The 25,065-nt window shown below is 41.7% G+C and overlaps 1 protein-coding gene across 2 annotated transcripts in view; it reads left to right on the plus strand.

Annotated features, from left to right (window-relative positions):
- The window catches only part of mybl1 (MYB proto-oncogene like 1), a 72,462-nt gene that overhangs the window by 12,520 nt on the left and 34,877 nt on the right, over positions 1–25,065 (plus strand). Inside the window, exons 2-8 of one of the 2 annotated variants that reach the window (XM_080194891.1) lie at positions 9,087–9,192; positions 10,110–10,181; positions 10,698–10,790; positions 17,874–18,094; positions 20,224–20,407; positions 20,532–20,600; positions 21,288–21,392. In XM_080194891.1, the coding sequence (XP_080051017.1) occupies positions 9,087–9,192; positions 10,110–10,181; positions 10,698–10,790; positions 17,874–18,094; positions 20,224–20,407; positions 20,532–20,600; positions 21,288–21,392 (850 nt within the window). The remainder of the gene's footprint in view (positions 1–9,086; positions 9,193–10,109; positions 10,182–10,697; positions 10,791–17,873; positions 18,095–20,223; positions 20,408–20,531; positions 20,601–21,287; positions 21,393–25,065) is intronic. The other variant, XM_080194892.1, reaches the window with a different exon arrangement.

Below are 25,065 nucleotides of genomic sequence, written 5' to 3' on the forward strand. Positions count from 1 at the left end.
AGTTTGTACTGAACTTATCATAGAATCCGACAGTGCAGGAAGAGGTCATTCGGTTCATCTAGCCTGCACCAACCACAATCCCATCCAGGCTCTATCCCCATATCCCTACATATTTACCACTAATCCCTCTAACCTTTGCATCCCAGGATAGCAAGGAGCAATTTAGAATGGCCAATCAACCTAGCCTGCACATCTTTGGACTGCCACTGCCACTCTGGTACATAAATAATGACCACTAGAGGGGGTAATGGATGTCACCCATTCTGGAAAGAAATCACATTTTCATTTGATTAAAAAATCTGGGGTTTTGTTCAATGATATCAGATTCATTTACCTGGATTTGCACCATCAGTTTGTGTACCTTATTCCGAATGCTTTATGTGTGAAGATACAAAGCCTTTAGGCTTGCCTTTTTGCCATTTCTAATTATAACTTTTCTTTGAACTGTTTGCCTCTCATCCTTAATTACCCTGTCTACTGTTTTTCCATTTTACTGTTCATTTATTACTGTCCTTGTTTCCCTTCCTCTTGTCACCCTGCTTAGAATGCCAACACTGCCAATCTAGTTTAAATCCTCCCCATCAGGTGCTACTTTTCAACTTACTTCCTAACTCCCTATATTCAGCTTTTAGGACCTCATCTCTTTTTTTTTAAACCAATGTTAGTGGTACTGATGTGTCCCAAATCCACTGGCTGTTCCCCCTCCAGAATGTCCTGTAGCCACTATGAGTCATCCTTGACCTGAGCACCAGAGAGGCAACTTACCATCCTGGAGTCTCGCTTGTGACGACATAAACAACTATCTATTCCTCTTACAGTTGAGTCCCCTATAACAATTGCGTCCCCTGTGCAGCCAGGCCAATTGGGCTGTTCCTGCTTTCTCCTGAGACACAAACCCTAAGTAGTTGGAGGTGCATCACATGGGCTCTGCTACTTCTCAGGCTATGATTGAAAGATTATGAAAAGCTTCAATATAGGTGGGATACTGGAAGCCTGGCTTCCAATAATGGCACGGCCTTTACTAATTTCCAGAATTCATGCTCCCCAATGGTGTCTGACGCATCCGAACTGCACCTTATCACCTGTCGACAAATGGACTAGCAGAACAGCCGATGCAAACCTTCAAAAATGGTATGGTGAAACAATGGGCAGCACCCATGGAGATTAGAGTGACACAATTTTTGTTCGTTTACAGGACCACACTGCACACAGCAGGTGTTGATCCAGTGGAGCTGTTAATGGGACGACAGCTTTGTAGCAGATTGAGCCTGCTATTCCCGAACTTGTTGTGGAGGGTGGAGTCCCAACAAGAAAACCAAAAAAGAAACTACAATTCTGCAAGGACAGAATGAAATTTTGCAATGGGTGATCTGGTTCACGTAAGGAACTTTGGGGATTGTCCTAGATGAGTCCCTGGGATTGATATGGAGAAAATGGGACCAGTATCTTAGAAACTTGATGTTCAGGATAAAATCTGAAAGAAGCATTTGCACCATCTCAGACTCAGGGAATCCTTGCTCAAGCAGCATCCGCCACCGGCCGTGGAGATGGTCACTGCCATTACCAATCCTCAGCATTGGTCCCCCTGGATAGTGAAGGTATAGATTCCGATGGAAGCTGAAGAAATTGCTCTCTGGACTGAAGCAGAACCTGAGAAGGAACCTGCATAAGTAATGCTGTGACACTCTCCGAAAGGGAAGATCCCCTGTTTGGTTTACACCATCTGAGCCAGCTCCGCCTTCAACAGATGTCTGGCTGAGCACCAAGGATCTTCTCACAGCTGGGGTGCTGAGAGAGGCGTGAACCTAAGAGGAGGAGGAATGTTATGGTCAAGAAGACCACAGGATTCTTCAGTAGATTTCTCCATAGGCTTTGTGGTATACAAGCTGCCAGCGTTGTAGGTCCTGAGGTGAAGATTATCTGGCTGTAAGTCGCAGGTGCGGCTCCTTCCTTTGGTGAACAATAAAAGCTGTTGGTAATGGGAAACTGGTATTTAACTGAATTACTACATGCTTCTCAAGTAGGGGGACCCAAAACTGTGCACAGTACTCCAGATGTAGTCTCACTAATGTTCTATGCATCCCAACTTAAACAACACATCCCAACTGCCAAAATTCTACCTGGCTTCCTTATTACCTGCTGCACCTGCATACTAATTTTCTGTGATTCGTGCATGAAGACACTTGGATTCGTCTGCAGTGAAACATTTTGAAGTTTCTCTCCATTTAGATAAGTTGCCTTTTTACCCCTCTGACTAGAATGAATAACCTCACACTTATCTACCTAAAGTTTTATCAGCTAGATTTGGCCCAGTCACCTTCCTATTCATTTATAAATTTTTAATTTCCTCATTGTAACTTGGTTTTCTATCTATTTTAATGTTTGCAAATTTGAGCGTAGTACCTTCTATCATTAATGTAGATTGTAAATAGTTGGGCCCCAAGGACTGAACCCAGTGTCATGCCACTAATAATAGTTTGCCAACCAGCAAAAGACCCATTTATCCCCACTCTCTGCTGTCTGTTGGTTAGCCAATCCTCTAACCAAACTAATATATTAGCTCAACTCTGTGGGATCTTCCCTTGTGTATTAACCTTTTGTGCAGCACCTTATCATGTCTTCTGGATGTCCAGATATACTACATCTACAGGGCCCCCATTTATCCCATTGCCTTGTTACATCTTCAAAGAACTTCAGCAAATTAGAGGGGGTTGATGGTTAGCTGAGTGTTTTTTAAACCAACGTTTTGTCTTGGAGATGTTTTAAGAAATTGTGAACTCTTAAGTGTATTTTTTTTAATGTTTCATTTTGATATAAAATACTTACAATTGATCTGATTTCAAAACCTCCTTGTAATTCGCAAATTGCAAAACCTTTCTGACGGTCGTTTCAAGTTTCACTTTAGGTTTTGGGCAACTCGGCACTAACCATCTGCCGTGCCATTTAAGAGGTCTCTCAACGCCAAAGTCCAACAGGTTTACTTGGTAGTGAATGCCATTAGCTTTCGGAACGCTGCTCCTTTGTCAGGTGAGTGGAAGTTCTAATCACAAATAGCGCATATAAAGACACTAACTCAATTTACAGAATAATGATTGGAATGCGAATCCTTATAGCTAATCAAGTCTTAAAGGTACAGACAATGCGAGTGGAGAGAGCTTAAGCACAGGCTAAAGAGATGTGTATTATCTCCAAACAGGACAGTTAGTGAGATTTTGCAAATCCAGTCAAGTTGTGGGGGTTACAGATAGTGTGACATGACCCAAGATCCTGGTTGACGCCATTCTCGTGTGCGGAACTCAGCTATCAGTCTCTGTTCAGCGACTCTGCGCTGTCATGTGTCATGAAGGCCGCCTTGGAGAACGCTTACCCGAAGATCAGAGGCTGAATGCCTGTGACCACTGAAGTGTTCCCCAACAGGGAGAGAATGGTCTTGACTGGTGATTGTCGAGCGGTGTTCATTCATCTGTTGTCGTAGTGTCTACATGGTCTCCCCAATGTACCATGCCCCGGGGCATCCTTTCCTGCAGCGTATCAGGTAAACAATGTTGGTTGAGTTGTAAGACTATCTACTGTGTACCTGCTACGTGAGAACACTATCCACCAGGTGCATGGTACATCTTTTGCAACTTGGCCAACATTGTGTACCTGATATACTGCAGGAAAGAATGTCCTGAGGCGTGGTACATTGGGGAGGCCATGCAGATGCTATGATAACAGATGAATGAACACTGCTCGACAATCACCAGGCAAGACTGTTCTCTCCCTGTTGGGGAGCACTTCAGCGTTCACAGGCATTTGGCCTCTGATCTTTGGGTAAGCGTTCTCCAAGGCGGCCTTCACAACAGCACAGTCGCTGAGAGAGAGTGATAGCCAAGTTCTGCACACAGGAGGACGGCCTCAACCAGGATCTTGGGTTCATGTCACACTATCTGTAATCCCCACAACTTGCCTGGACTTGCAAAATCTCACTAACTGTCCTGTCTGGAGACAATGCACATCTCTTTAACCTGTGTTTAACACTCTCTCCACTCACATTGTATGTACCTTTTAAGACTTGATTAGCTGTAAGGACTCGCATTCCAATCATTATTCTGTAAATTGAGTTTGTGTCTTTATATGCCCTATTTGTGATTAGAACTCCCACTCACCTGATGAAGGAGCAGCGTTCTGAAAGCTAGTGGTGTTTGCTACCAAATAAACCTGTTGGACTTTACCCTGGTGTTGTGAGACTTCTTACTGTGTTAACCCCAGTCCAATGCCGGCACTTCCACATCATAACACATTTAAAGCAGAGACGAGAAATTTCTTCTCCTGGAGGATCATTAATCTTAGGAATTCTATACCCCAGAGAGCAGTACTGGGTTATTTTGTACATTTTGAGGCTGAATTGGACAGACTTTTGATTTGCAAGGGAGTTGAGGATTATGTGGTACAGGCAGGAAAAGTAGAGCTAAAGCCACAATCAGATCAGCCATGATTGTATGTCTGAGCAGGCTGGGACAAATGGCCTGCTGCTGTTCTGCTCCTATTTCTTACAATCTTGGTTGAACATCTTACATGAAAGATGAAATCTCAGACAACAATGCTCTGAAGTGTCAACCTGGATTAAATTGTACACCTCCTGAAGTGGATCTTGAACGTAATGAGAGGAGAGAGTGCTACCATTCAGCCAATGGGCCCAACTTTGTATTCATTCTCCTGAGAGAGGAAAATGATAAAATACCAGGAGTACAAAATATAATTCATGGAAGGAAATGGTTGATTTAATGTAAGAAAGGGCATGGTAATGGAGGAAATAATGGGATTAAAGATAAATGAGTCTTCAGGACCTGATGGTTTCCACCCTGGGATATTTAAAAAAAAAGTGGGGAAAGTTATAATGGTTGTAACTCTGAAATTCTCTCTTGATTACAGAATTCTACCTTTTGGATTGGAAAATTTGCAAATGTCACCTTTTGTTAGGAAAGGAGGAAGGGAGGTGGCAGAACCTACTGACCTGCCAGTTTAACAAACTGGGGATTATTGGAATCCATCATCAGAGACGGGCCTTTTTTTTAAAAACTAAGTGCACATGTTTTGATGGAGTTGAAATTGGGCCTAGAATGACTGAACATTTGAGCAGGTATGAGTTGATCAAAGGGCGTTAACATGGATTTATGAAGGCTATGTCTGACTAACTCAATTGGTGTTTTTTTCAAAGAGTTCATGAATTGGTGGATAGTGGAGTGTCTGTGGATTTTGCCCATATAAATCAGATTCTAAGCAAGAGAATATCAGCAAAAATAAAGGTACACAGAATTGGGATTAATTTTTGTGTCATGGGTTTGTGACTAGTTGTAAGGTAGGAGATAGAACAGGGATGAAGGAAATATTCTTTGACTATCATGCTGGCACAATGGTTAACTACCTCATAGCTCCAGGAACTCCACATAAACATTCTTCCCATGTCTGTGTGGGTTTCCTCTAGGTGCTCCCACAGTCCAAAAATATGTAGGCTTGGTGGATTGACCATGCTAAATTGCGCCGCACTGTTCCAAGATATGTAAGCTAAATGGATTAGCCATGGTAAATACACGAGGTTACGGGAATAAGGCGGGGACTTGGGTAAGATACTCTGTCTGAGAGTTGGTGCAGGCTCAATGGGCGAAAAGGCCTCCAGTGATTTTTCTCTGTGCTGGGGCCTTATGTTCACCATATAAATTGCTTGGAAGAAGGAGTATAAAATTATATGTTCAAGTTTGCAGATTACTTTAACTAGGAGGCACATTAAGATGTGTTGACAGAAGGTGGAAATTGCAAAAGAATATAGATTCACAAGTTAAAATTGTGGCAGATGGAGTTCAACATGGGGGAAGTATGAGGCCATTCATTTGGATCCAAAAAAGACATCAGCATGTGTTCTGAATAGAAAGCGATTAGGAGCAAAGAATTTCCGTTATGCAGGTACACAAATCACTAAAAAGCTAACGACGAATACAAAAAGGGCTAATGAACATTACCTTTTTGTGGGTGCACACACATCTTTGAGTCAGAAGGTTATGGGTTCAAGTCTTTAGGGGCAGCACGATGACAGTGGTTAGCACTGCTGCCCTCAGCGCCAGGACCCAGGTTCAGTTCTGGCCTTGGGTCCCTGTCTGTGTGGAGTTTGCATTTCTCCCTGTGGCTGCATGGGTGGGTTTCCTCCAGATCTCTGGTTTCCTCCCACAGTCGAAAGATGAGCAGGTTAGGTGGATTGGCTATGGTAAATTGCCTCTTAGTGTCAGGGGGACCAGCAGGGTAAATATGTGAGGTTATGAGGATAGAGCCTGGGTGAGACTATGGTCGGGGCACATTTGATGGGCTGAATGGCCTCCTTCTGCACTGTGGAGATTCTATGACTCTAAGTCCTACTTCAGGACTTGAGCTCAGAATCCAGGCAAGAAAGACATCCCGTGCATTAATGGGGAAGTGTGGTACTGTTGGAAGTGCCATCTTTCAGAGGCTCCTTCTCCTCTCAGGTGGTGTGAAAGATCTGATAGTACTATTTTGATGAAGAGCAAGGAATCCTGGCAATATTGATCCCATAATCAGCATCACTAAAACATAAATTTCTGTTTCTGGAAATCTGTTATACATAAATTGACTGCTATATATCTGTAGTCATTATGGTGACTGTTTCTTTAAGACATCACAGCAGAAGAAGGTCATGTGAATTGAGACCCCAATGGGAACTGAGTGAGTGATCACTGCAGAGGGTGGAGTCTACTTTTGGGCAGAATGCATTTGGAAGCCATGTAATAAGCATGAGGTCTGGAGTAGCTGAGTAGGCTGTTCCATGGAAGCCTAGGGCTGCAAACCCTGATGTTAAGTTTCTCTTAATCAATACCTTTATGTTCCTAACAAAGTCTGAAGTCTCTTAACAATGCCTGGAATGCCACTACATAACAGTATCCTACATTATGACAATGATTACACCTCAAAGTACTTAATTGCCTTTAAATGCTTTCAGATATACTGTGTTTGTAAAATGCATATTATAAATGCAAGACTATCTTTTCTGAGATATTGTCTGGAAGCTGGGAATTTTTCATGAAGAGTAGTGGAAATCTGAAATCTCTTCCTGCAAAGACCTGTGGATCACAGGGCATTTGAAATGTTCACAACTTAGACTAGCAGAGTTTTATTAAATTAGGATATCAAAGGATATGGATAACAAGTGGAGAGGTATGGATGTGTAGATTGACTGACTGTAATCCGATCCAATGGCAAAACAAGCTTGAGGGGCTTAATGACCACCAGTTCTTGCTATCCCAATTACTTTTTGTTCAGGCTTATCAGTTGTGCCAACTTGAAACACTGGTATGTGGTAGTGTATCATGTTTATTTTTGGAATATTGTGAGGAGCCACATAAAACCACAGTGATGATCCAATCCAGTTGTTATATAACAACTGGATTGGATCATCACTGTGATATAACTTAATAAATATTCTTTAATAACTTAAATGTGTGGAATCTGCACATTCTCCCCACATCTGCATGCATTTCCTCCAGGTACCCCTGTTTACTCCCACAGTTCAAAGATGTGTAGGTTAGGGGACTTGCCAACTTTAAGGGCATTCAAATGGTCATTGGATAGGCGTATGGATAATACTGGAATAGTTTAGGTTAGAGAGTCATTGGATTGGTTCCACTGGTCGGCGCAACATCGAGGGCCGAAGGGCCTGTACTGCACTGTAATGTTCTATGTAAAAGAAAAATACATAATAAATGGATTACCGTACTCTAGAACACTAAATGCATGAATAACTATTGTAATTATTGGGGAGGCAATGGCCTAACAGTATTATCACTAGACAATTAACCCAGAAACTTGGCTGATGTTCTGGGGATCAGGGTTCGAATCCTGTCATGGCAGATGATGGAATTTGAATTCATTTTTAAAAAATCGGGAATTAAGAATCAATTGATGACCATGAAACCCTTGTCGATTATCGTTTAAAAAAACCCCATCTGGTTCACTAATGCCTTTTAGGGAAGGAAATCTGCCATCCTTACTTGGTCTGGCCTACATGTGACTCCAGCGCCAGCAATGTGGTTGACTCTTAACTGCCCTCTGAACAAGGGCAACTAATTGAAAATAAGGCTGTCAATCAATGCTGGCCAACTAGCGACACCCATGTCCCACGAATGAATAAAAACTAAACACAGTTTCTGTAGAATCTGTTATGTTCAAAGTATATCTTCTCTTTTCTCCCTTTATTATTTAAAACTCAAAGTGGCTGTCAACAAATCTCCATTTCTTTCCTTTTGTGGAGCTTAGCATTTCAGTAGCCCTGAATCACCAATCATTTGGGTAAGAACATAAGAAATAGGAGCAGGAGTAGGCCATCTAGCCCTTCGAGCCTGCCCCGCCATTCAATAAGATCATGGCTGATCTGAAGTGGATCAGGTCCACTTTCCTGCTTTCTCCCCATAACCCTTAATTCCCTTGTCTGAAAAACAGTCTCTACTTGAGGAGCTTAATCTTTCTATAGTGGTCATCTAAGTAAACTGTTTCTACTCCTAGAGCAATTTGTACGTGACCATCTTTAGATGCTCTCATGCCTTTGAAATAAGCTTACCATGTTTAGAAGTCTGCCTGCTCCTGGAAATGATGGCTGTCAGTATTGCCACGCAGTTTTTTATTGTTTAGATCATTTAAAATTCTTGCTAATGTTGCTAGGCAGATTTCTACCTTACTTTCATTTTAAATTTTTGTTATTGTCACTGCTGGGCAAATTCATAATGTGGTTAATAGAGTGTGCACTTGTCTGAGATACCCGTAGAACTATGACCAAGGAAAATCGGACTTGACGCTTGCCTATCTATCCTATAAAGATTAAAGAATTTACAAGTTATGACTGACAATTTTGATTGCTTTTTTGCCCTACAAAGAAGTGAATTATCCTGTCTTTATTTTGTTCCTTCTAAATCTTTAGTATTGTTTGTTGGGAGAGAAGGTGAAACTAAGACTAAACTTTTTTTTATTTGAATAATCTTGAAGGTTTTCATGATTAATTTCAATATGTAAAATAATAATGTAAGGCGTCTATCTGTTGGGAACAGTGACGATGATGATGATGAACATCTATTCCAAGATCGTGACCATGACATGCCTCAACAGAAAGGTACAAAGAAGCTCTGTAACAAAGTTAAATGGATACCTGATGAGGTAAATCTGGTCCTCGTAGAATATGTACATTTTTAAAATTATTTCTATAAGCTCAATATCTGCATGATTTTTAAAATTTTATAATCTACCATTTAGCTATTGCGATACAAAATGAAGATAATGTTGAATAATTTTAGAACCTAACTTCAACAAGAAATAATTCTATAGTTGAAATCTTGGGTGAAATTCTCCCAAAACATTTCAAGATGTTGTCACCAGTGGGAAAACCAATGAGATTCCCACTGGGTGCGTTGGTGCAATTCCGTTCGCAATCCAACTGCACTTAGAAATAGACCCAGGGGAGATTCTCGCTGAATTTGCCCATACTCAAGTTCTTTAGGAATTGGTCCTAAAGACACTGGCAAGGTTGGCTTCTCAGAGTCCCCCCCACAATGTGCACCGTCAGAGCATTCCCCCGACTACACGGGCGTTATTGGCCTTCAAGCTGCCCAGCATGGCCATCACAACTGGAGTGATTTGTGCCGGATTTCTGCTGCACCTGAGTGAGAAGTGCAAGAGCTGGAGAACTCAACTCCAAATTAACTCTGTATATTTAAATATGCTAATCTGATTCACACCTTCACTGGATTATGTCAGGGTGCAAGATCAGGGAGAATCCTAAAGGACGTTTTTGCTGGTGCTAACCATGCTATGGCCCTGCCCCTGTCACTTTCTGACCCTAGTGTAATTTGTGCATGAACAGGTGGGCAAGAGAATCGAACCCCTAGTTTGAGTGCACTGATAAATTGCTGAAGAGCTAAAGATTTAATTTTTGTTTGAATTCTCATGATTGAACCAATTAATAGGTACTTTCAACTAAATCAGTTAAATTCTTGGCTGTTAGTTTCTGTTGTAATCTCTGCAGTTCTAGACCACAGATAATGAATACTCTGCATTCTCTCATTTGTGATAAATAGGATGAGAAGTTAAAGAAGTTGGTAGAGGAACATGGTACAGAAGATTGGAGTTTCATTGCTAATCATTTTCTCGTAAGTGGAAGTATTTTTAATGTTTTATGATTTCAAATCATGTTTTTAAAAATTATTTCATGGGATATGGATGTTGCTGGTTAGGCCAGCATTTATTCTGATTATTGGTTTCCACACAAAGATCATAACAGTAGCTTTTAAGTAGCGTCTTAGGAGAAAAGCACATTAGAAAAACAGATGCACGGGAGAGTATTCCAGAGTTTGGGGTCTTGGCAACTGAAGTGAACACCAATGTGGTGGATCGATTAAAATTAGGGATGCGTAGGAGACCAGAATTATAGAAGTGCAGATATCTGAGGCTTGTGGGCCTGAAGGAGATTGCAGAGATTGAGAGAAGTGCGGGCACAACTCCATAAGAGCTCTGCAAGCATGTTATTAAATTCCTTCGTTCTTCAGTGAATTGGATCTTTAGTTGTAAATCCACATTGAAAATCTCCCTCTGGTTAATGTAACTAACTTGAAATTTGGCACATTTCTGGTTTATATTGCTAACCAAGGATTTTGGAACTGTTGCAGAACCGAACAGATGTCCAATGTCAGCATAGATGGCAAAAAGTTTTGAATCCAGAACTAATAAAAGGACCATGGACTAAAGAGGAAGATCAAAAGGTAAGAGTGTTTTAAATCTCAAACTTCTTAAAAATATACTACTGTCATAACTTTTCTATGATGTGGAGATGCTGGCGTTGGACTGGGGTAAACACAGTAAGAAGTCTCTCAACACCAGGTTAAAGTCCAACAGGTTTATTTGGTTGTAAATGCCATTAGCGTTCGGAATGCTGTTCCTTTGTCAGAAGAGTTCTGATTACACACAGGGCATGTAAAGGTGCACACAATTTACAGAGTACTGATTAGAATGCAAGTCTTTACAGCTAATCTGCTATTCAAGTCTTAAAGGTGCAAACAATGTGAGTGGAGATAGCATTAAGCATAGGTTAAAGAGATGTGTATTGTCTCCAGACAGGACAGTAAGTGAGATGTTGCAAGTTCAGGCAAGTCATGAGGGTTACAGATAGTGTGACATGAACCCAAGATCCCAGTTAAGGCTGTCCTCATGTGTGCGGAACTTGGCTATCAGTTTCCGCTCAGCGACTCTGTGCTGTCGTATGTCATGAAGGCCAACCTGGAGAACATTCTAGGAGAATCTTCCAAGCTGAAAATAATGTCGCATCTTCTTGTGCTGCCTAATTATCTATGAGAAAGGTAATTAAACTACAGTGTCCTAGTAAGCAGCTACATTATTTTCAGTTTGGAAGATCTCCTACTCCTACTCCTACTCCTACTCCTACCAAACCAAAGATCCATCTGAGCCTAGAACCCTCCTCCAGCGAGTGCCAGTGGAAGACCAGGAAGGTGCTGCAGGCTCTCGAGCGACTGCAGGTCAGAAGGATGGTGGAGGGAGAGCAGTGATCAAGGTAATTTGGGGGTGTGCTCTGCCGGGGGGGTTGCTGCCTGCATCCCAGGGGGGCCAAATCACAGGAGAGGGATTGCTGGGGTGGTTAGCAAGGGGCCTGCGAAGGATGTTCGAGGAGGATGGGCTTTGGAGTTCCCCTGCAGAATAGAAATCGGCTTCGGATTTTTATTCTGCAGGTTGCTTACAGCATGGATCCAGAATGGGCCCGAAAACGGTAAAGTGGGATTTGGCGATAGAGTTGGGTTCATTAAGTCGATCTAAATGCACGACCAGATCCACGCCCAAATCAGGTTTCGGTAAAGTCATGATCTGCTCAGATTCGGGTGCAGATTGCATTACAGGCCCAACGCCCAAATTTACCGCAATTTCACCCGAAGGGTGGGAATTTTTTGTAAAATCGGGCCCTAAATGTGCACTTTTAGTGACTGATATTGGTACTCCAACATTCCTTTGTTTCTCTACTCAATCTAGACTTGCACCTTCTGATCAACATGTGCTATCTCATTTATCGGTGAATTTTATTTGCCCATTCTGCAAGTTTATTAAGAAATTCCTGTAACTTATTGTAATCTTCCTGCGTTTTGACCATCGTCTGCAAATTTAGACATTGGCTGTAATTCTCTAGCTATTTACGCCCTGTCGCTGCTGCTAGAGGGTTTGGAGAATTTGGCACTCAGCCAAATCTGCGTTCCCTGCAGCGGGATGGAAGAATCCTGCCCATTGTAAGTGCAAATTGTTAATTTAAATTGTAAATATTAGTGGTCCCAGTACTGACATTTGTGGAGCACTACTTTGTACCTCCATATCGCAGGAACAATGATCCTTTACTCCTAATCTCTGGTTTCTGTTATGAAGGGAACTAACAGTCCATTCTGCCGCTTGTCCCTAACTTCATGTTCTCTCATCTTATTTATTAGTCTATTATGGGGAACTACCAACATGCTAGATGGGATAGATCTAGAATAGATCTAGTGGTTCAAAACTGGGCATCTGTGAGGTACAGTGGATCATCAGCAGCAGCCACACAATCTTTAACTACGTGAACCGGCATATTCTTCAATCTACCCTGGTTCAATTAAAAGTGTAGGAGTTGCACCAGACATACCTAAAAATGAGGTGTCAGTCTTGTGAAGCTACAGCTTAGTTGAGGTAAATCAAGAGGTAAAAGGGAAAGAATCAGTACTATTAGAGAAAAAGTAATGTAGATATCAGTGGGACTTGAGGCTGACGCGTCTCCTGGACCTGATGATCTGCATCCTCGGGTCTAAAAAGAAGTGGCTGCAGAGATAGTGCATACATTAGTTGTAAGCACCTCTGCTTGAGAAAGAAGGGAAGCAGAAATCAGGAAATTTATAGGCCAGTGAGCCTAAAGACTGTGGTTGGAAAAATGCTGGAATCCATTATTAAGAGTAGAGCAATCAGGCAATGCTGAAATTTTTTTTTTAATTTGATGAAGTAACCAGCAGAGTGGATAAAGGAGAATCAGTAGATGTAGTGTACTTGGTTCGTAAAAGGCATTCTATAAGAGACGACAAAATGTTGCTACACGAGTACTGGGGATGATTTTAGTGTGGTTAGAGAACTGGCTACCTAACAGGAAGCAGAGACAGGATAAATGGGTTATTTTCAAATCGGCAAACTAACTAGTGCAGTGCTGCAGGGATCCGTACTTGGGCTGCACCTGTTTATGATCTTTATTAGGGACTGAATGTACTGTAGCCAAATCTTCTGAAAAATCCAAGGTAGGAAGGAAGGCAAGTTGTGAGGAGGATGTAAAGAATCTGCAAAGAGATGTAGATATGTTAAGTGAGTGGGAATAAATTTGGCAAATGGAGTATAATGTGGGCAAAATGCAGTTGTCCACTTTGGCAGGAAGAATACAAAAAGCAGATTACCACTTCACTGAATCATACAATCCCTACAGTGCAGATGAAGCCATTTGCCCCATCAAGTCTGCACCGACAACAATCCCACCCAGGCCTGATGCCTGCAATCCCATTTATTCACCCTGCTAATCCCCCCGCCCAATCTTGGGACCCTAAGGGGCTATTTAGCATGGCCAGTCTGCCTAATTTAAATTAAATTAATTATTATTACTAAATCTAACCTAACCTAATCTTTCGGACTGTGGGAGGAAACTGGAGCATGTGAAGGAAATCTGTGCAGACATGGGGAGAACATGCAAATTCCACACAATCACCCGAGGCCAGAACTGAACACAGGTCCCTGGCGCTGTGAGGCAGCAGTGCTTGCCACTGTGCCGTGGTACCATCCACAATTTTTTTTCTGAAACTGAATGGAAAGGGACTACAGAATCCTGCAATACAAAGGGATCTGCGGGTCCTTGTACTGAATCACAAAGTCAATGTGTAAGCCCAGCAAGTAATTAAGAAGGTAAATTGAATGCTTACCTTTTATTGGAAGGGGAATGCAGTATAAAAGTAGGGAAGTCTTTCTACAACTGTATTGGGCATTGATGAGACCACACCTAGAATACTGTATACAGTTTAAGTTGCCTTATTTAAGGAGGGAAATGCTTGGGAGGCACTTCAGAGAAGATTTACTTTATTGATGGCAGGAGGTGAAAAATAAGATTTTGAGGAAGTTGGACAGGGTAGATGCTGAGAGAATGCTTCTGCTTGAGGGAATCTAAAACAAGGAAGTGCTGTTTTGAAATAAGGGGTCTCCCATTTAACCAGGCACGAGGAGGAATTTCTCTCTAGGGCGGAGAATTGCAAAAGTTCATCTCCCTCCAGTGGTGGCTAAATCATTTGAATATTATCAAGGCTGAGTTGGGCAGACTTTTGATTGACGAGGAAATAAAGGGAATTTGAAGTTAAGGCCACAATCCGATCAGCCGTGATCTTAATGACTGGCAGTGGTGTCATCCCGGAAAGCCAAATGACCGCCTCCTACTTCTTATTTCATAAAGTTAACAGATTTACAAAGAGGGAATCATGTTTGACAAATATGCTTTCTAACATATAACTAGTAAAATCGATGATGATCTACCAGTAGATGAGATATACTTGGCATTTCCAAACTGCATTTGGTGAAGTGCCACGAAGAAGGTTAATGCACAAGACAGAGGTTCATGGAGCTGGGATAATACTCAGTATGGATAGAGGATTGATTAATGGATAGGAAACAAAGTAGGGATAAATAGGGCATTTCAAATTGGTAGGCTGAGATTAGTGAAGTGATGCCAGGGCCTCAGCTATTTACAATTTCATGGATGAAGAATAAACAGTAATATATCTAGATTTACTAATGATACAGAGCTAGGTGGAAATATAAGTTGCGAGGAAGATACAAAGAGGTTGCAACAAGGTACAGGTTAAGTAAATAGACAAAACACTACTAGATGGAGTATAATGTGGGATTGTTCGCTTAGAGGTTATTCAGTTTGGTAGTAAGGATAGAAAAGCAGAATATATTTTAAAAGATGTCACACTTGTAAATGTTGATGTTCAAAAGGCTTGGATGTACTTGTACAAGAAATGCAGAAAGTTGGCATGCTATTGCAGCAAGTAGTTAGGAAGGCAAATGGAATGTTGACCTTTATTGCAAGGGGATTGGAGTACAAGAATAAAGAAGTTTTGCTACAATTGTATAGGGCTTTGGTGATTCCAAACTTGTGCATAATTTTGGTCTCCATTTTTAAGGAAAGATATACTTGGTATAGTAAAGACTCATTAGATTGGTCTCTAGGATGAGAGGATTGTTTGATGATGAAAGGATGTATAAACTGGGTTGATACTCTATGACGTTTAAAGAGAGGTGATGGCATTGAAACATACAAGATTCTGAAGGTGCTTGATATGGCAGATAGTGAGAGGTTATTTTCCTGACTGGGGAATCTAGAATACGGTGTCTCAATCTCCAGATAAAGGGCTGATCATTTAGCATTGAGATGGGAAAATTCTTCAAAGGGTTTTGAATCTTTGATGCTGAACCGTCTGCCAAGTGTTATAGATGTTCCATTGAGTATATTTCAGACTGAGACAGGTAAATTTTGGGGTCTCAAGGAGTCAAGGTATAAGCTGGAAAGTGGAATTGAGGAGCAGGATCAACCATGATGACATGGAATGGCGACAGGCAGGCTCATGGAGCTGCGTGGTTGGATCCTGCTCATGCTTCTTATGTTCCTTTATTATTATGAAATAAAAACTAGAAATACTCAGATCGTCAAGCAGTGATCGAAAAGAGGATCTTTTCTCATTTCCGTTTGATGACTGTCAGACTTTTGTAGGAAAGAAGGGTAGGAGAAACTATGAAGCTGGGCTAGCGCTTAATATAAAAAAGGATAGCAAGAGTTTTTATAAATATACAAAAAGGAAGAGGCTGGCTAGGGTGAACGTTGGTCCCTTAGAGGATGAGAAGGGGGACTTAGTGGTAGGGGATGGGGATATGGCTGAGGTCTTGAATAACTTTTTTGTTTCGGTCTTCACGGAAGAGGACGTGAATAATTTGCCGAATGTTAGAGATGGAAAGGTGGTAGGACTGGACGGTCTCGCTGACATTACTGTTACTAGAGAGGTGGTGCTCGACAGACTGGAGGGGCTGATTGTGGACAAGTCCCCAGGACCGGATGGAATGCATCCGAGGGTCCTGAAAGAAATGGCAGAGGTGATAGTGGATGCCTTGGTGGTTATTTTCCAGACGTCGCTGGATTCCGGGGAAGTGCCGGAAGATTGGAAAACGGCTAATGTTACGCTGTTGTTTAAGAAGGGTGCCAGGCAAAAGGCGGGGAATTATAGGCCTGTTAGTTTAATGTCTGTTGTAGGTAAAATGTTAGAATCCGTCATCAAGGAGGAAATAGCGAGGCATCTTGAGGGGAATTGCTTGATAGAGCAGACGCAGCACGGTTTCGTTAAAGGGAAGTCGTGTCTGACAAATTTACTGGAGTTCTATGAGGATGTGTCTAGGGCGGTGGATAGAGGAGAGCCGGTGGATGTGGTCTTTCTGGATTTTCAGAAGGCGTTTGACAAGGTACCTCAAGAGGTTATTGCAGAAGGTCACGGGGCATGGAGTTGGGGGTAGGGTGTTAGCGTGGATAGAGGACTGGTTGTCAAATAGGAGGCAGAGAGTGGGGGTCAATGGGTGCTATTCGGATTGGCGGATGGTGACTAGTGGAGTGCCCCAGGGGTCGGTGCTGGGGCCTCAGCTATTTACCATTTATATAGATGATCTGGAGGAGGGAACCGAGTGTAGGGTGTCGAAATTTGCTGATGACACCAAAATTGGTGGAAAGGCAAATTGTGCGGAGGGTGGTGAGAGTCTACAGAAGGATCTAGATAGGCTGGGCGAATGGGCCAGGAAATGGCAAATGGAATTTAATGTTGGCAAGTGCGAGGTGGTCCACTTTGGTAGGAATAATGGTAGGAAGGATTATTACTTACGGGGCGAAAAACTGCGGCAGGTGACGGTGCAGAGGGACCTCGGGGTCCTTGTGCATGAGTCGCAAAAACCCAGCTTGCAGGTGGTCAGGAAGGCGAATGGGATGCTGGCCTTCATTGCGAAGGGGATTGAATATAAAAGTAGGGAGGTCTTGCTGTGGCTGTATAGGGCATTGGTGAGGCCGCAGCTGGAGTACTGTGTGCAGTTTTGGGCGCCGTACTTACGCAAGGATATTTTGGCCTTGGAGGGAGTGCAGAGGAGGTTTACTAGGCTGATGCTGGAGTTGAGGGGGTTGAGCTGTGAGGAAAGGCTGAATAAACTAGGCTTGTACTCGTTAGAGTTTAGAAGAATGAGGGGAGATCTCATTGAGACGTATAAGATGATGAATGGGATGGATAGGATAGAGGTGGAGAGACTCTTCCCACTCAGAAAGGATAGTAGGACTAGGGGGCACAGCCTCAAGATAAAGGGGGGGCGGTTTAGAACGGAGTTGAGGAGGAACTTCTTCACTCGAAGGGTGGTGAATCTCTGGAATTCTCTGCCCGTTGAAGTGGTGGAGGCTACCTCGCTAAATATTTTTAAGACGCGGGTTGATGGGTTTTTGACAAGAGAGGGGATTAAGGGTTATGGGGAGAGGGCGGGAACGTGGAACTGAGCCAAGACAGATCAGCCATGAGCTTATTGAATGGCGGGGCAGGCTCGAAGGGCTAGTTGGCCTACTCCTGCTCCTATTTCTTATGTTCTTATTTCTTGTGTGTTAATATTTTGATTTTTGCAAAAAGTAATTTGACCCTGATTGAATTCAGTGTATGAAGTATAGAATCAGTTATTTGTGACATGTTCAAAATTTTGACTTTTCTTTTCCCTACCATCAATAGGTAATTGAGCTAGTTCAGAAATATGGTCCAAAACGATGGTCACTGATTGCCAAATACCTAAAAGGCAGGATTGGAAAGCAGTGCCGGGAAAGATGGCACAATCATTTAAATCCTGAAGTAAAAAAATCATCTTGGACAGAAGAGGAAGACAAGATCATTTATGAAGCACATAAGCGTCTAGGAAATCGCTGGGCTGAGATTGCAAAGTTGCTTCCTGGAAGGTAGATTTCTACAATTTTTTTAAAAGCTCTGTTTTGCCCAAGAAAGTTAAAGGAAATCCGTATTCTTTTGATTTTGAGATATTGTAAATGATGCTGAAGAATGGAATATCGGTGGTGTTTCTTTCTAAAAGTAGAGATCTAAAAGCAAAGAGCTAGGGTAAAGAGAAGTTTATTTTCCTAATCTATCTTCCATGATGTATTACCTCATTTCTCTCAATGCTGAATTGGATCCGACAGCCGTCTGCCCAAACGGCTAGCCTATGTTTTCTTCAGGTGTTCAGTTTTCTTAGCTCCAGTTTGGTGTCTTCAGCAAATATCAGTATGTCCCCTCAATCTATACCTATCCCTGTGGAACACTACTTAGTGCATATTTGTATTACAAGTAACTGTAACTTCCCTTTTTCTCCAACCGTATGTATATCTATGTGACCACATTCCCATTGGCTCTATTTGCTCTTATCGTCACTGTAAGTTTCTTAGGTGGCATTTTAGCTGAATGTTTATTGGTGATCCATATAAACCTCATCCATTTCTTCACTTAAATCAAGTTTCTGTAATTTCCTCAAATAATTGCATTAGGTTGGGTAAGCGTGTCCTGACTTGTAGGAGTCCTTGCTGATGAGACTTGAGCAGCTTTTATCTCCTCAAACACTTGGTAAATTCATTGCATTACAAACTCCAGTGGATTATCAACAACTGAAAAGTAATTGCTCAGTAATTTTATGTCTAATCCCTGTCTTCCTCTCTTTAAAAATGGGATCCAATCCGTTTTCACAACTTTCTTTTTCTGTGGGCTTTTGGGAAATTGAAATCAATGTTGACTTCTTTCTAAGCTTCCTTCAGGTCAATTGGATTCCAGTAATTTGGCTCCCAAAAAATTGTGGATACTTTGGTAAAATCACTCTTTTGAATAACAATGCTGTCAATAATACTCCTTTAGAGTCAGAGGTTTACAGAGAGTATAGAAAGTGCAGGAACCTAACCTTCAAGCAGAGCAAAGAAGGTGACAGTTATGAGAAGGGAGGTGGTCAATGCAGGACTGAGGGTGTTGTACCTAACGTTGGATGTGGGAATGGTCACTGAATGAATTGTGTTCAGTTCCATTTCCAACTCCGCAAACAATGATGTACTCAGTGCTGACATTCAGCAAAACCTGATTAAAATTCAGGCTTGGCATGTAAAATCCTTGCCACACAACGTCAGAAAGTGGCCATCTCTAACAAGAGAATCTAACCATCTCACTTTGACATTCAACAGTATTTGCATCTCCGAATCCCCCATCAATATCCTGGGGGTTGCAATTAATTGTCCAGAAAAAAACTGGACCAGCCACAAATACTGTGGCTTCTGACAGGTCAGAAACCTGAAAACCTCTGGAAATCTGAAATGTGGAACTCATGACTTGATTTCCCAAAGGCTGTCTACAATCTACTAGGCACAAATCAGGAGTGTGATAAAATACTTTCCACTTGTCTGGAGGAGCGCGGCTCCAACGACGCTCGAAGCTCAACACTATGAAAGATAAACCAGACTGCTTGATTGTCACCTATCATCACCTTCAAGCACTCATTCGCTCAGTAGCTAGTGCACAGTAGTAGCAGGATGTACTGTCTACAAGATGCACTGCAGCAACTTGCCAAGGCTTCTTTGTCAACACCTTCCATTCCTGGAACCACCACCACCTAGAAGGATATGGGCAGCACGTGATTGTAAATTCACCAGCTGACTAAGAGCTGTTGCTTGCATTCCCAACAACTGGCCAGGAGACGACAGCATATTTAAATGGGACACTGCTATTCACATCAGCATGGTCTTCAGAAGGCTGGGCTTTCCAAGTGTTACCATGTTTTTCTGCACTCTCCCTACCTTCCTACAATGATTCTGGTTCACAAGTATGTGTATATATTTTAAAAAAATGATTGCCATTTAACTCTTTTTGCAGTATTCCTATATTTAAAGTGATGTACACATGTTGTACTGTCACTTTAAAATTGGGAATGCTCAATTCTTTAACCTAAGCTCAGTACTATTTTTTTTTACCAAGTGTTCTGTTCACTGTCATCTGTTTACTGTAGCAATAATGTACAGAATTTTATCTGGTTTTATACAAATATATTAAATCTATACAGGACAGATAATTCAATCAAGAACCATTGGAATTCCACAATGAGAAGGAAAGTTGAACAGGAAGGATATTTGCAGGATGCTCCCAAATGCGACTTGCTTCCAAGCATACAACAGAAAGTGCCACCTCGGACACCTCTGAACACTGTGCAGTTCCAGAACCAGTTTTTCATTCCTGTGTCCACACAAGTAAATGACTTGCACTTTGTTTAACTGAGTAATTTATGAATTTAAATAAAATAGCATATTTGATGTTGGTTTAGATATTGCATCTTGAAAAGTCTTAAAATTGATTTACAGTATTTTTTTTCAGGCCCTCAGACATCAGTACTTGGGTGCAGAAGAATCATGCACAGAAAATACGACAACAGGTTTTGCTCAAGTAAGACATGACGTTTTTCTTTAATTTGATTTTAACATGATTTAAGAATACATACTACTCGCAACTGTTTAGTTTTTATGCATATATCATTATGCAGATGTTTAAAAAATTGTAAGGTTTAAGTTTAGACATTTATGTAAAATATATTTATGTTTGTCACATGCAATGAGCTTTTGAACTTTTTCTATCTATAAATTGCAACTTGCTCTGTCTTGGTTATCCATGATACTTCATACTATGTCTGGATTCGATGTGTTTTCAAAACTCAATTTGCTCTGTTTTACATAAATTAATATGGAATAAATAATAGCCAATTTTAAGATTTCTGGTTTCCTTTAAATATCAAAAAAATTGCATCTGCCTTCAAGGCTGTGATTCTGGTTGCACTGAGGCTGAAACATCCACAGTAAAATATTTTACTACCATTTTCATGTGGTGTTACTTGACTGGTTAATTTTGTTAAAATTTTATATTAACCCATTGCATCAGAATTTAAAGACGGTGTTATCATTGATAACCTTGCACCAGTTCATTCACTTGATAACCTTGCAAAAGATCATGCACTTGAAAGAAAGAGTAAACCTCACATTTTCATGTCTGTCTGTCTGTCTCTCTCTCCCTCTTCCTCTCTGTCACTCTCCATTTTGTTCTTTTCCTTTTTGTTCTCTTGTTACATGTTCATTTCAGCAACCATATGTTGATGATGATCCTGATAAAGAACAAAGAATAAAGGAACTTGAACTCCTCCTAATGTCAGCAGAAAATGAAGTCAGAAGAAAACGAGCAGGAGCTGTAAGGATTCTGTACACTCTCAACCTTTAGATTGCTTAGCCTTTTTCATCTGAGACTTGCTATTTCATCTGTGCTTTTTTCTTATTTAGCCTTTCATTGTGATGCTCTAGTTCCATTAACCCGTAGAATTGTATGTTAGGAATTAGTAAAATAACGTCTAACTACAAGAAGGCATAAAGAAGTTTTTTGACCCAATGAAGATGTAACTTTGGGATTCATGGTTTGATTTAGTAAAGATGTTTATGATCTTTTTAAATGGCTTAATTCTTCAGAAGTATTTTTTGAATTGAAGGCTAGCGTATGCTGACTTATATTTTATGAAGTTAGTGTATATTTTGATTGCAGGGTATTTGTGTGCATTGCTTTGATCAAATTTCTTGTCATGGTGGGGAACAATGCAGGTTTGGAAGTTAAGGTAATTTGTCCCTAGGCTCTTCAAATTAACTTGGTCTGAGAATGCAGCAAGAGTGTGACAACAATATCTTCAACATGAAACAGCCACATGAGAATTTGATGATGTGTCAGTAATAGATCTGGCACAAAAACCCCCCAGCAGAACTGGATATTAAATATGTCTGTGCAGAAAGTGTTCAGCAAATAAAGGGGAAGAGGCGGCATCATTGACTAGAGAGAGAGAGAGAGGATAGAATTTTCCATTTCGGAGACGAAGTGCAGTGGCAGGCAGGAAAGATGGTGTGATTCCTGCTAGATCATATGAAGCTGTGCAATCTTTGGCTTTTCAACTCATTGATTATACATCAGCAAGGAACTTGCTGAATCTCGTGGTAGGGCAGGCCAGAATTCGTCTGCCCCAACATTACTTCCTGAGGTCGAAGTCCTGGCACTATGTTTAAACAGGACCTACACAGATATTCACTCAGTGCAGGCCATTGAATACCTGAGACTTGGAGAGGGCTAAATGCAAACTATATTTACAACAGTACAGATAATATACAATGAATGAACACTTGTATTGCATTGTTCAGATTCTACATGGGATCTGAAAGAACCAAATGCTCTGCTCTGCAGTTCAGTGAGGCCTCCGTGGGGGTTCTCCTCTGGATTGTCCAGGAAAGGCAGAAGGTCCTCTTTCTTCTGGGTGGGAGCAAGAGGTCCTCTTAACTGACTGCGCCAGCCTGGGATGACGTTACCAGAAAGGTGAGTGCCTTTAGGAACCAAAAAAGCAATGTCCTGTAGTTCTGGAAAAATATGAATGATTTGATGTGCTCCACTGGGGTAAGTGAAACTTTTGCTCACTCTGAATGCGCTACCATAAAGGCATCAGGGAGTGTAAGGGTTGGAATCCACAGGGATGTCACACATGACCAGGGGATTGAACATTAGCATTTAATGCGTACCATCCATTTTAAACTCACTATCCCTTCACGGGGAGGACTCTGCTTACAGAAAAGGCATGCATGCTTCTGAACTGCTCTTTCGTCCATAGTGCTCAGAAACAATCCATTTGTCTTTTTGCAAGACAATTGTCCACGACAAAATGGAGAGAGCGAAGAGCACAGCGTTGACCTGAGAGTTGAGGACACTTTCCACCACCGTCTATTCCCACAGGAAAAGGTGAAGGATATCCTCCAGCAACACCCCAGCCCCAGACTTGCTCAGATGAGGATGCAGAAGACTAGCTGATGAAGATCTGTCACTGTGATCACCTGCACCTTCCACCAGCATAGGAGAAGCATCTCAGTGGAATTTAGTTCTAGAGTATGTTTGGGTTCACAATCCAGTGATCACCTCACAGATACAAGTCCACAATAGGTGGAGGCAGTGACTACTGAGGTCTCTGACATTCAGACTGCTGGAGACCAGGCCCTTGCTGAGTTAGAGTCCAATGTCAAGCCTCTGGATTGGCCATAAATAAATGCTGGAGATGCAGAGTCAGACAGGAGAACATTGGGCAGACATCAGACTGTGTCACCAGACTGGACTGAAGGACGGAGGAGTCCATCCATGTTCTATCTGGTGTTGTGGCTCCAGCATGTGAGCATGTCAAAATATCCCTGGGAAGGCTGGCACCTAGATGTAGCAGCAGGGAACAAATTTTTGAGTGCACAATGGTGACACGGATGTTCATTCACTGTGTATATTATCTGTACTATTGTAAATATAGTCTGCATTTAGCACTCTCCAAGTCTCAGATATTCAATGTGATGCAAGATCCTACGTTCATTCAAGAGACAAAATTTCTACTCCAAAAATGCTCCCACTGGACACCTCAGTTGCATTAACTCACTCACTCAATCTCGTCACGTTGGTTAGTCTTTATTTTCATATCTGCAACATGAACAAAGGCCTTCTATGTCAGGCAGGTAATATTTGGTCTCAGGACAATTGCTCATCAGTGGTGTCACACTGATGTCTGTAATTTGTAAATGTACCAAATATGTTGTGTGGTGAACGATATAATTTTTTCTGACATGCACTTTGTGATGGTGTTTATTTTATGACAGTGAGATTTTGAGAAAAGTAGTATTCATCTTCGAGAGCCGTAGACTTCCATGCCTCCCTGCAGCATATTTTCATTTCTGCTTTTAAGCCTGAACATTATTCATTTTTAGTTCCCACTCCATGCATGATGTTGAACGCTGGAAATTGTTTCCACTAGGTGACATTGAAAAGTCTACTAGAGGCAGACATTTCAGAGGCAGCTGTGTGATGTCAGAGGTGTGTGCTCATTCTGATGAAGCTGTCTAATTCCCTGTGAGGATCTTTCTTGGCTCCTGAACAGCTTCCTAGTGATGCTGTTCAGGATCCTTCAGTAAAGGCACAGTACTCAACTCGACGTGGAATTTATTGTATGACGGAGAGTACTCATTGACTTGGAAAGAAAGCACTGGCTTTTGAGATAGAAAATGTTGAGAACGACAAGGCTTTGGCACATGTCCTGAGTCCTCAGCAGGATTTATGAAGGCACAAAGTTGTCATTGACTGCTGTGTCAACACTGACTAGGTCACATCTCTCCCAAATAGACTTGGCAGGCTTGTGAACTGCAGGTTTGTGTGTTTTTAAATAAACAATGATTTCGCTGATCCACTCTGAGGACAATGCCAATGTAACTCGCAGCTTTGAGCGTATGTTGTAGAGTAACAGTTCACTTTGTCCTGATGTCCAGTAGCATACTGAGGCTTAGTAGCAAGATGAAGCCTCTGCATTATTCATCCATGATAGATGGTGCTGTCTGAATGTTGCTCCCCTTTGAGACAGTCAAGTGCTAACTATTGACTAATGTTTTTCCTGTTAATACTGCCTTGCTAAACTGTTGTCGTACTGGCATTTGTGCATCGTTTTGTGCAATTGCGTTTCAGCTGCTTGAAGGTTGCTATATGTGCTGACATGCTTGGTTGAAAGGCACGCACTAAGCGTAGATGTTTAAGGAGGTGCATAGTGAAGTGCTAGTCATATTCCACAGTGACCATATGGATCCCATGGCGACTGTGTCTTCCAAGGATGACCCTGTTGTTAGTGCTGAAGGTGACTTGCACTGCTTCCATGATTGAGATTGAGGAGCTTTCCTGATATGCTGGTGCTGAGAATGAAGATTTTGTTGTTCCCCTGTATCAAAACCTGAAGACAACATTGATTCTGAAAACTTCCTTTTGCCTTATTCCCCTTAATCTTGTAACTATGATGTTGTCACAGGCATGTATGCCACTTTGT

This window comes from Carcharhinus amblyrhynchos, chromosome 8, assembly GCF_965287045.1.
Source record: "Carcharhinus amblyrhynchos chromosome 8, sCarAmb.v2.hapA, whole genome shotgun sequence".
Lineage (NCBI taxonomy): Eukaryota > Metazoa > Chordata > Chondrichthyes > Carcharhiniformes > Carcharhinidae > Carcharhinus > Carcharhinus amblyrhynchos.